The following is a 12,753-nucleotide window of genomic DNA, read 5'->3' as shown; positions in this document are numbered from 1 at the left end:
CATTTTTGGGACTTGGAGTTGTCCTAAGTGATATTGCAGGGACAGAAGCTGGACATTACATATCCTGCCATAACCCACTGAATATACTGGGGAAGAGTGTAAACTACAATGTAGACTATAATCCATGTGGTGCGGCAGTGCTCCAAAATGTATTCACCAAATGCAATGAATGTGCCACAATGATGAAAGAGGTTGTTGATGTGGCAGGAGTGGGGTGTGGTGGGGTGGGGGGTATATGGGGACCTCTTATATTTTTTAATGTAACATTTTTTGTGATCTATGTATCTTTCTACATAAGGAAATTGAACTTTTAAAAAAAAATTTTTTTAAACCCAGTTGGGTCCAACAACACTAAAAGAATCATACACCATGACTAAGTGAAACATATCCCAAATATGCAAAGGTGATTCACCATAAGAAAATCAATTCGTTTAATACACCATATTAACAGAATGAAGAGAAAAGCACAGGATAACCTCAAGTGATGCAGAAAAAGAATTTGACAAAATCCTGCACCCCTTCTTGATAAAACAATGAGAAAACTATGAAGACAAGGAAATGTCCTCAACACAATAAAATACATGTATGAAAAACTCACAGCTAACATCACACTCAATGGTGAAACACTAAAAGCTTTCCCTCTGAGATCAGGAAAAAGAAAACAATGTCCATTGTCACCACTGTTATTCAACAATGTGCTGCAAGTTATAGCCAGAGCAATTAGACAAGAAAAAGACATAAAAGGCATCCAATTGAAGAGAAAAAATAAATCTTTCTCTATTTGCAGATTATATGATCCTATATACGAGAAATTCTGAAAATTCCACAAGTAATTTCCTAGAGGTAATAAATGAATTCAGCAATGGTCAGTACAAGATCAACACCCCAAAATTGTGGTGTTTCCATACACAAGTAATAAACAATCAAAAGAAGAAATCAAGAAAAAGTTTCATTTATAATAGAAACTAAAAGAATCAAATATCTTATAATAAATGTAACTAAGAATGCATAAGATTTGTACACATGAAATTACAAAACATTGCTAAAAGAAATCAAAGAAGACCTAAATAAACGGAAGGACATTCTCTGTTCATGAATTGGAAGACTAAACATTGTTAAGATGTAAAATCTACCCAAACCAAATTACAGATTGAATGCAATCACAATAAAATGTCAACATCCTTCTTTGCAGAAATAGAAAAACCAATCATAAAATTTGTATAGAAGAATAAGGGGCCCCAAACAGCTAAAGCCATCTAGAAAAAGAAGAACAAAGTTAAAAGACTCACACTTCCCAATCTTAAAACCCATTGCAAAGTCACAGTAATCAAAACATCTTACCCCGTCCAGCTAACAGGGAGGTGAAGGTCAACCACCACACCAGGGAGCCAAGAATGCCTACAACTGCAAGCAGGAGAATTGCATCCACCATCTATGTGGAATCTAAGCCCCCTCTTGATATAGAGGTGGAGTGAACATAATCTTCACAGGGTCCACAGGATGGAGGAATAGTGTATGGATTAGAGTGGACTTATTAATATTCTACTATGGAACTATTGTGATTAGTAATGGGAGAAATTGTAGCACTGATGAGAAAGTGGCCACAGTAGCTGCTGAGGGTAGGGAGAGGGAAGAAGAGATAAGATATGGGGCATTTTCAGGACTTGGAGTTGTCCTGGGTGGTACTGCAGGGACAGATGCAGGACATTGCATGCCCTGCCATGGCCCACTGGGTGGACTGGGGGAGAGTGTAAACTACAATGTAAACCACTATCCATGTGGTGCAGCAGTGCTCCAAAATGTATTCACCAAATGTAATGAAGGTTCCACAATGATGAAAGAGGTTGTTGATGTGGGAGGAGTGGGGTGTGGTGGGATGGCAGGTATGTGGGGACTTCATATTTTTTTAATGTAACATTGAAAAAATAATTACGAGAGAAAAATTTTAAATTTTTTTTTAAAAACGCCATGGTACTTGCACAAGAAGAGACATAAAGGCCAATACAGTTGATTGAGAGCTCAGAAATACACTCATATTTTTAGCCAACTGATTTTTTACAAGGCAGCAAAGACCACCCAACTGGGAAAGTATAGTCTGTTCAACAAATGGTGCTGGGAAAACGGGATCTCCATTTGCAAAAGAATGAAGGTGGACCCCTACGTCATATTTTATACAAAAATCACTCAGGGATAAAAAACCTAAATATAAGAGCCAGAATTATAAAATTCCCAGAAGAAAATGTACAGAACATCTTTAGGACCTTGTATTTGCCAACAGGTTCATAGACTTTATACCTAAAGCACAAGCAACAAAACAAAAAATAGGCAAATGGGTCTTCATCAAAATTTAAAAGTTTGTGCACCAAAGGACTTTATCATGAAAGTAAAACAACAACCTACACAAAGGGAGAAAATATTTCGAAATAACATATCCAATAAGGGTTTAATATCTGGAATATGTAAAGAAATCCTTCAACTCAACAGCAAAAGGACAAATAACCCAATGGAAATAAAAGAGCAAATGAACGGAATAGACATTTCTTCAAAGATATACAAATGGCCAAAAAGCACATAAAAATTGTTCACATAATTAGCCATTATGATGTGTCATGATGATGGGAAGGAGTGTTGCTGGGGGGGGAGAGGTAGGGTGGGGGTGGTGGGGTTGAATGGGACCTCATATATATATATTTTTAATGGAATATTATTACAAAGTCAATAAAAAAAAATACAAAAAAAAAAATTAGCCATTATGGAAATGCAAGTCAAAACCACAATGAGAAAGCATTTTACACCCACTAGAATAGCTACTATTTTTAAAACTGAAAATTACAAATGTTGGAAGGGATGTGAAGAAATTCATTGCTGGTGGGAACGTAAAATGGTGCAGCCACTGTGAAAAACAGTTTGGCAGTTCTTTAGAAAGTTTAGTATGGAATTACCATATGACCGGAATTACCATATGACTGGGAATTACCATATGACCGGGAATCCCATTGTGCAAATACCTATTTGAGTCATAAATATATAAGAATTACATGGATATATATATATGGAAAAGAATTAAAAACAATGACTCAAATAGGTACTTGCACAATGATATTCATAGCAGCGTTATTCACAATTGCCAAATATGTAAATAATCCAAGTGTCCATCAATGATTAATTGATAAGCAAAATGTGGCATATACACAAAATGGATTATTATTCAGCCCTAAAAAGGAATGAAGTTCGAATACATATGACAGCATGGATGAACTTTGAAGACATCACGTTGAGTGAAATAAGCCAGACACAAAAATTCAATATTATATGCTACCCCACTGATATGAAATAATTAGAATAAGCAAGCTCAGAGTCAGGATCTGGCATATAGGTGACGAGGGCTTAGGAAAAAGGGAGTTAAGGCCTGAAATGTACTGAGTCTCTATTTGGGGTGATGGAAAAGTTTTGGTATTGGATGGTGGGAATCATAGCACAACACTGAATGTAATTACAGCAGTAAATCATATATTTGAATGTGCTTAAAGGGGAAATTTTAGTTTGTATACATGTTACCAGAATAAAACTTTTTTAAAAATCCATGGAACTGCACAACACAAACAGTGAACCCTATGTTAAACCATGGGCTATAGTACAATTATTAAAATGTGCAAAAAATAAACAATTGGAACATCATTCCAATTGTTTACTTTTCTTTTCTCTTTTTTTTTTTTTTTCTTTTTTCTTTTTACAAAGAGAGCTTCTGGGAAGATACCCAGTAAATCCATCCACTCATCTTCCAGGCCAAAACAACAGGTAGCACCATCCCCATTTTCTTACCTTTCTTTTTTTTACAAAAAGGGAGTCTGGAAAGATGCCCCAGGAAACCCATCCAGTCTCCCTCAAAACTTTCTTCTCGGCATACAACAACAGCTTTAGGATCGTGTGCATTGTCTGAATATAGAAGAGAAAAAATTGCAGTGAGAAAAATTCAGAATCCTAACTAAGGCTTGTAAATGAGGCATGATCAAACTCCTGGCACAGGCAAAAGACACCTGCCCTGGACATCTCTGTCGTGGATTGAATCATGTCCTCCACAACGACACCCTCATGTTCTAAACGCTGGGCCTGGTGGATGTGAACACATCTGTAAATAGGATCTTTGAAAATGGCATTAGTTAATACGAGGACAAACTGAATCAGGTGGACCTTAATCTGATATGACTGGAAGCAGAGGATATTTGCACTAAGTTAGGAAGTGACAGGAGGAGAGAGATAATGAGAGAGACAGAGATGGAAATAGAGATGGAGATTGAATCATGAACTTCCTACAAGCCACCACCAGAACCCCACACACATCAGAGAAACCATGCTTCTATCAACACCTTAATTACGGACTTCTAGCCTCCCAAACTGTTAAACAACAAAAGCCTGTTGTTTAAACCAATCAGTCTGTGGTATCTATTATAGCAGCCCTGCAAAACTAAGAAAACTTCCCAAACTAAAAACATGGCTTCAGAGTTGCAGATGACAGGTGTGTAGTCAAACATCTACAATTTTTTTTAAACATCCCTTCATCTTTTTTTTTTTAAGATTTATTTCTCTCCTTTCTTCCCCCACCCCCCATTGTCTGCTCTCTGCATCCATTTGCTGTGTGTTCTTCTGTGTCTGCTTGCATTCTTGTCATGTGGCACCAGGAAATTGTGTCGCTTTTTTGTTGCATCATCTTGCTACATCAGCTCTCTGTGTGTGCAGTGCCACCCCTGGTGGGCTGCACTTTTATCGCATGAGGCCACTCTCCTTGCAGGGAGCACTCCTTGTGCATGGGACACCCCTACATGGGGAATACCCCTGCATGGCATGGCACTCCTTGCGTGGCAGCACTGTGCATGGGCCAGCTCACCACACGAGTCAGGAGGCCCTGGATCTAGAACCCTGGACCCTCCATATGGTAGGCAGACACTCTATCAGTTGAGCCACAACTGCTTCTCCAAGCATCTACAAATTAATAGCTGACATCCACCTGCCAAACTTTGTGTCCCTCACTATATCCAGTCTCAGAATCTTTTTCCCAGGCTGAGAAATGAGCAAATATGGGAGGAAAGCAGATTCTTCTTTATCCTTGGTTGGCCTTGGCAATTCCCCACTCTGAACCTTTGATTTTGAGGCCATTTCCAAGCATTCCATTATCAAGATGAACATGGGCCAAAAAGATCACCCTTCCCCATCCGAGTTGCTATAATCCTTCTTAACCATATCTTGTGCCTTCAAATCTAGATTTCTGGGTCTTCAAGAGTGAAAACTGCAAATCTGGTTTATATCTAACTCAGGGGTTCAGAGTCCTGGCTCACTTTAGATTCAATTGCCAAGTTTTAAAAATACAGTTTCCAGGACTAAACCGTTAGCAATTCTTTTTCAATCATTCTGAGATGGGATCCAGGGCATAATTATTTCTTTGAAGTGCCTAAATAAGTCTGTCATATACCCAGAGTTGGAAACACTAATCTAAACAGTCACTAAATGATACATCCCAAAGATGCTCTTTTACAGGAGAAATGTGGGTGAGGTAGAGCAAGAGGCAACAGAAGAGATACATAGGACAGATTATTTTAGGTGGGCAAGGACCTAAGAGTTACATAAACAATTCCTGAAAATTGCCTACTTATTCTGAATCCAGATGTTATTCATAACCCTATTACAAAACATAACACAAACATTAGCTCAAATTCAAACCTAGCTCTTGCCCAAAGCTTAACTCTAGACTAGAAAAAACCTTCTGATCCCAATTATAACTCTTCTGCCTCAAAACTCAGATACGGAAGCCAAAGCGGCATCATGTTTGTGAGTCAAGCTTCAGCCAGTGACACACTGGCTTTGAATCCCGGCCTTAGCTCTGACCAGAGGGGAGCCATGGACAATTAGAACCTCTTCAAGGCAAACTTTGCTCATTTGAAAGTACGGATGATTTTTAATCCACAGGGTTCTTGTAAGGAATGAAAAAATTGCTTAGCAAAGTACTTATATCTAACTAGTATCATTATACTTTAATCTGGTTATGTAAGTGGATAAGTACCGATAAAACTGTAATTAGTATATTTGATTTGTTTATAACAACCCACTGCTACGCAACCCATGCCTCTTTGCCCCGTATCACTATTCACTCCCTGATTATATCCCTGCCACATCACCATGCTTCTCCTTATCTACCAATCCATTTTAATGCCTTTCTTCCACCATCATGAACTCAACATTATCCTCCTGTGATTTTCTAGGTTTCTGTGAGAACTTCCATATACCATTTCCATGCCTAGAAAACGAAACCAGAAGGAACAGCCTTACCAACAACATGTGCACAGGGATTAAGAGAATTTCTTTCACCATTCCCATTCCCAAAGTAGTGACCATAGGAAAGACTTCTCACATTTGCATAATTCTGGACTATTGGTCCCCTGAACCACACGAAACAGACACAAGCTTTTTGATTCATGCAGGCAGGTGGTGGACAAAACACAAGTTGCAACCAGCTGGGTGTAGACGCGGAGACAGTACCAGGCAGAAAAGACATTGAAATAAATTGTGATTAATGAGGGTAAGTTCTTAGGGGTGGATAAATTTCTGAGCTGGGTTTTTTTAAAAGAATTAGAAAACTGACAATTATTCTCCATATTCTCATAGGATTGCTATGAAAGGAAGGAACAGGATAAAGTCAAGATAATAAAAGAAATAATTCAAAGACAATGTGTTATCTTCCTTCTACTCACCCCACACTGGCTCATCGCTCTTAGCTTTCTCGTAAAGATCCCGCCTGTTTATTGCAGCAAATATACAAACAGCCATGCCCCATGCCTTCTTTTCCCCATTGAAGTCAATCATCAAAGTTGCAAGATCCAGGTGGTCAGCCTTTTCCGTCTGCCCTCGGGGGAGTGGGATGCAGCCCTTTTCAGGAGGATAGTCTTCTAAGTGCATTTTGAATTTCTTGAAGTCTATATCCTCTAGATCCTCCAGGAAGTAGGCCAGCTTGCAGCGGACGCTTGCCATCTTCATCTGCAGCTCTGGTCAGAGTCCACATAAGTTCACACTGGGAGTAGTTGAAAAATCATGCAAACAAAACAGAATGTGGATAAAGTGATTCCTTTAAAAAAATTTTTTAAAATACAACCTGCCTGAAGAAAATTAAATTATCAAAACCCCAGAAAACTGAACAGAAAAAAAAAATCACTTGATTATGATATGTCACCACCTTTCATTTTTTAAAATGTTATTTTGTTGGCTTGATCTGAGAGTGTCTAGAGTCATGAAAGAAAGGCTTCCCTATGGAAAGAAAAAATTCAACTCACAAACTTGATCTCATGAAAAATGTAACGTATGCCTAATCCCCCACCCAGTTCATGATGACACCTCAACATATCACCAATAGAACTTTGCTTCCATTGATTATGGGGCTATGATCTTAAACAAACTCTACTCTTTCTCAACTTCAGTTTCCTCTTCTATAGATGAGAGAGAAGGCAAGATTGTTTTTAACTTCCTTCCAAATGAAAGGCTGTATTTCTGCCTCAATTTGGACCAGAGGAAAAGTGCATGAGAAACAAAAGAAGGGGGAGGACAGGAGATGAGTAACTACGGTGAAAACTGAGCAGCACATGCTGTGGAGAGGAGAGAGAATATAGAAACATTTAGAGGAAGGGATGGTATACAACTCCAGGGTTGATAGACACTAAGATTAGATGAAATCTGAGATGCAAAAGAGGGAATAATAAAGCATATCATTTTAATGTCTCTTCACAAAATTCACAATTATTATTATAACTCATTTGTTTAGGTCTTCCCATGTGCTATGGTCTGCACTATATTTTCTCATTTAATGTCTCATCTCACTAAGCCCAATGAGGTAGGTATATTCTTAGCTCCATTTTATGGTGGTAGAAACTAAGACTTACAGAGGTCAAGTGGTTTGCCCAGGATTTCACAGCAAAGAAGGGATAGAGCCAGGATTTAAATCAGTCATCCAATTTCAGCACCCATGCTTCTAACACTACAGTTTTCACAGGCTGAAAAGATATAAAAATCATTTTTTCTACAGCTTAAATAGGTGTTTCAGTTAGCTCAGAAGCAAAAATGACAAAAGACAGTGAAAGAAATGACTAAGGAAAACACGCATTCTAAGCATTTAACCCATACAATCTTCCATTAGAGAGTTTGCAGACATAATTTTCCTAACTAGACTACTAGTTCTACAAGTGGCTAGAAATATGCTGCTAATCTTTAGATCTCCATATCTCCTAGATTTTAAACAAATAATAGATGAATGACTTCACTTTGCTTGAAACTTTCCTCTTGATCCTTTTATTTTACTGTATTTTGAAAAGCTCTACAGTACCTCATACCTTTAAATTATGTTACAGGGAGAGGCCATGTGAAACTGGGACAGTCTCCAAGTTGGAATTTATAACCTCAATTTAATATTATGTGATGGCTTTAAAGTGTGTCCTGCAGAAAGATATGTTCAAGTCTAACTCCCAGTCCCAGCAAATGTGACCTCATGAAGACAAAGTGGATTAGGATGGGAGTTAAATGACTGGTGTCCACATAAGAAGAGGACATTTGAACATAGACACCAGGAAGAAGGCCATGGAGGTGTCAGAGCGATACATCTACAAGCCAAGGAATGCTGACAAACAACAAAAGCTAGAAGAGGGATCAGATGGAACATGGCCCTGCTGAAAACTTGAATTCAGGCTTCTAGCCCCCACAACTGTGGAGATGACTAATTTCTGTTAAGTCATCTGGTTTGTGGTATTTTGTTACAGCAGTCCTAAGAAACTCCTTTATCTCTCCCTTACTTCTTCCAGATAGGTCCATCTGTTCTTCTTACACTCCCCATCCATCTTCCTTGATGCCACACTGACCCCATCAAGCTTCTACTTCTCCTCTGCGGTCCCCAAACCCAGCCCAATCTTGATTTCTAAGGAGGCTTGCTTCTTAACATGTCTTTCATCCATCTGATCCCCTGGAAGGAAGCTTGGCAAATCCACTGAAGTCTTAGGTTTAAGTTGTGGCTGCTGCCCCTGCCCTGTTGTCTCTGCCCCCTGGCCCTTCTCCACCACACGCAAATGCACTCACGCATATGCACACACACACATAGAGCCCGGATGATGATAAACATGAAAGAACATTTCAGAAATTCTGTTGAAGGACAGCCTCAAATGGTCTCAGAATATATCCCAAGCTCATTAACCAAGAAATGTTCTGATCCTCAACACATCCTCCCCACTTCTCCCCTGGCCCTTTTGGCCACCGTGCTCAACAGACCTGGACTCACCCACACACCAGCCTCAGGAATGTCCAGAGAGGAAATGCAATGAATTTATAGCGGTCAGAGTAACAGCAGGGGCAGGAAGGATGTGGTCTCAGCAAGTAGTGAACAAGTTTGCATCACAGGCAAAGGCAGAGAGATAGTTACTCACAGAATTGGACTTTCCAAAGCCAGATAAGTCATGCTTTCAAAACTGAGCCTGGGCTGTAGCTGGAGATGCTTTACCTCTCCTCTGCAACATCCTAAAGAAGCACTTTGACTGGAGGCAGGGATGAAACTGGGGGTGCTCAATGCTTTCCTCCAATGCTCACAGCAGCCCAATGCTCGTAGCAGCCTGAGTGAGTGTTGTAATCATTGGTGACTAGTAAGGGAAGTGGAACCAAGGATAAGGCTTGAGCCAGTATGTACAGAATTGAAAGCATAGTGCAGGGCTTCAAACTTCAAATTCCATGTTCTTTTCTCTACACGTGGAGGCAGTCAGCAGGCAGAGCACGTTCCCTTCATCACCATTATTTTTTTTACAAATCAATTTTATTGATACCTATTAATAAAGCATAAATCCATCCAAAGTGTACAATGGTATTTGGTATAATTGTTGGTTGAGGGCTCTGGGTTCCTGGGTTCTTGACTTGTCACATAAAAGAATTTAAAGACACACCATAGGGTAGGCAAGGGAAAAGAACTTATTAAGAAACAAGAAAACGTGAAAAGTAAACAGTCTGAGGCGTGGACCACGAGTGGGCTGCAGAATGAGATGTGCATGTGGGAACCCCAGGTTAGTCCTTTTAAGATTTTACTCCTCCTCCCCCATAATGTGGGAGAGGGTCTCCAGCTATTTGCTGTTCTGATTGGTTATCCCACCTGTCAGTTCTCAGCGGCCAACAGTGAGACCTTTTGAGGGTATCCAGGGCTTTCCCTTGACACTGAAGGGATCTCATCCCAATCTCATTCCAGATGGGGTTCTTGTGGCGGGGTCCTTCCAGCAGCCTTCTTGGTGGTGGTCTTTCCCTCAGGGGGTTTCCAGGTGGGATTTCATAGCCACATGTCTTGCAGCCATGTTTTCTGCCAGGTCTCAGCTGCAAGTCATTTACCCTCTCCCTCAATTAACCTGCCTCAATGCAGGGCTACAGCATGATAAAGGCAGGACTTAAATAAAGCATGGTCATTGCAATGACAGACACAGGCCATTATATATCCTGCCATAATCTACAGAATTGAGTGGAAGAAAGTGTAAACTACAATGTAAACTATAATCCATGCTATGTAGCAGTGCTCCAAAATGTGTTCAGCAATTGCAATGAATGTACCTCACTAATGAAATAAGTTGTTAATATGGGGAAGGGTGGGATGTGTGGGGAATGGGGAATGTGGGAATCCTTTATATTTTTTGTGTGTAACATTTTGTGTAATCTAGTATCTTTTAAAAATAAATTAAAAATAGATTTAAATATATATATATATATGTATAATAAATAAAGGATGTGAGGAGATGTAGGGATTCTAGATCTGCAAAGTCCAGCAGAGGGGCATGGGCAGTTTACTTTGTCTTCCTGTGCCAAGTTTTCCCTATCTGTGAAATGGAGACAATGATGTTACCTGCCATGCCGAGGTGCAGAAAGAATTGAGTGAATGAATAAGTAGAAAGCCCTTAGGACAGAGACCGGCACAGAGAAGACACTATGGTGGTCGATTCCTGCTGGTGCCTCTTGCTATTACAGAATGACATGTGGACTGCTCTGAGAGCTTGAAAGAGACCCAGCTATCTGACTTTGAAGTTAGGGCCTGATACCAAGAGCTGCACATATTCAGAGAAGGATGCCGGAGAGCCCACAGGAGCAGTGAGGACTTCAGATGTTGAGGCTAGACAGACAAGCAGCTCGATCATGCTAAAAAAGAAAGGCACTCATTGAAGGAATGAGGACATTTTTGTTTGGTAGGTTTTAGTCAGGTTAACTGAGATATAATTTATTTACAGTAAAAGTTCCTGTTTTTTTTAGAGTCTATGCATTCTCACAAGCACAAATAGCCATTTTATCACCACCAGAGTCAAAATATATAACACTTCCACTTACATCATCGCCCAAATTTCCCTATGAACCATGATAATTTATCATAATCAATTTTTTATCAAAATCTATTCATTTTATCATGATCAATCTCTGTTCCCACCCACAGATCCTGAAATACACTGATCTGACTTGTGCAACTGAAGTTTTGCCTTTTCCAGAGAATTGGGTAAATAGCATGCATCCTTTTGTGTCAAGTTCTTTCACTCAGTAAAATGCCTTGGAGATTCATCCATGGTGTAATTCATTCTTTCACATTGCTGAGTAATATTCCATTGTATGATGTGTCACAATTTGTTTATTCACCCTCCTATCAAAAGACTTTTGGTTGTTCCCATTTTCAGGCAATTGTAGATAAAGCCCCTACAAACACATGAACACATATTTTTGTGTGAATGTAAGTTTTCCTTTCTCTTGGGTAAATACCTAGGAATGAAATAGCTGTATCCAATAGTAAATGCACATCTTTTTTTTTCCTTTTATTTATTTATTTATTTATTTAATGTTACATTGAAAAAATATGAGGGCCCCATATAGCCCCCACCCCCCTCATCCCACTCCTCCCACATCAACAACCTCTTTCATCAAGTGGCACATTCATTGCATTTGGCAAATACATTTTGGAGCACTACTGCACCACATGGATAGTGGTTTACATTGAGGTTTACTCTCTCACCCAGTTCCACCCAGTGAGCCATGGCAGGACCTACAATGTCCAGCAACTGTCCCTGCAGTACCACCCAGGACAACTCCAAGTCCTGAAAATGCCCCCACATCATATCTCTTTCCCTCTCCCTACCCTCAGCAGCTACGATGGCCACTTTCTCCACATTAATACTACATTTTCTTCCATTACTAATCACCATAGTTCCAGAATAGAATATCAGTAAGTCCACTCTAATCCATACTCTATTCCTCCATCCCGTGGAGCCTGGAATGCTTATGTCGACTCCACCTCTATATCGAGAGGGGGTTTAGATTCCACATGAATGATGGATGCAATTCTCCTGCTTGCTGTTTTAGGCACTCTTGGCTCCTGGTGTGGTAGTTGTCCTTCACTTCCCTGTTTGCTGGCTGGAGTAAATTCATTAAACCAGAGGATGGGAGTTGCAGGTCTGTTGAGACTCAGGGCCAGGCTATCACATGAATAGTACAGAGATTCAGGTCCCCTGAGCATACACTAAACCCCAGCGCCAATCACAGATCTGGTAAAAGTAACAGGAGAGACTTGTGAACAAAGATCACATCTGAGTTCAACTCCATCACACTCAGGAACACAAACTCCAAAGTAGGGTCAACTGACATGGCACTGAATTCCATCTGCCATGACCATTGAACCTGTGGGTCTCTGTAGCCCTCAGAAGAACCAATACCTAGGCTTTCATCTAC

At 39.9% G+C, this 12,753-nt stretch overlaps 1 protein-coding gene across 6 annotated transcripts in view; it reads right to left on the bottom strand.

Moving 5' to 3' along the window:
• Positions 1-9,661, bottom strand: part of NLRP3 (NLR family pyrin domain containing 3) — a 33,444-nt gene extending 23,783 nt beyond the window's left edge. Inside the window, exons 1-4 of one of the 6 annotated variants that reach the window (XM_058286518.1) lie at positions 9,450-9,661; positions 7,923-8,033; positions 6,744-7,060; positions 3,823-3,936 (exon numbers count right to left, since the gene is read on the bottom strand). In XM_058286518.1, the coding sequence (XP_058142501.1) occupies positions 3,823-3,936; positions 6,744-7,026 (397 nt within the window). In that variant the 5' untranslated portion in view covers positions 7,027-7,060; positions 7,923-8,033; positions 9,450-9,661. Of the gene's footprint in view, positions 1-3,822; positions 3,937-6,743; positions 7,061-7,922; positions 8,034-9,294; positions 9,391-9,449 lie in introns of those variants that run through there. The other 5 variants (XM_004481057.4, XM_058286495.2, XM_058286522.1 and 2 more) reach the window with 5 other exon arrangements.
• Between the last annotated feature and the right edge of the window lie 3,092 nt (positions 9,662-12,753).

Source organism: Dasypus novemcinctus, chromosome 2, assembly GCF_030445035.2.
Source record: "Dasypus novemcinctus isolate mDasNov1 chromosome 2, mDasNov1.1.hap2, whole genome shotgun sequence".
NCBI classification, from domain to species: Eukaryota; Metazoa; Chordata; class Mammalia; order Cingulata; family Dasypodidae; genus Dasypus; species Dasypus novemcinctus.
Note: the sequence above shows the minus strand (reverse complement) of the source record. Positions and strands in the feature narration are given on the sequence as shown.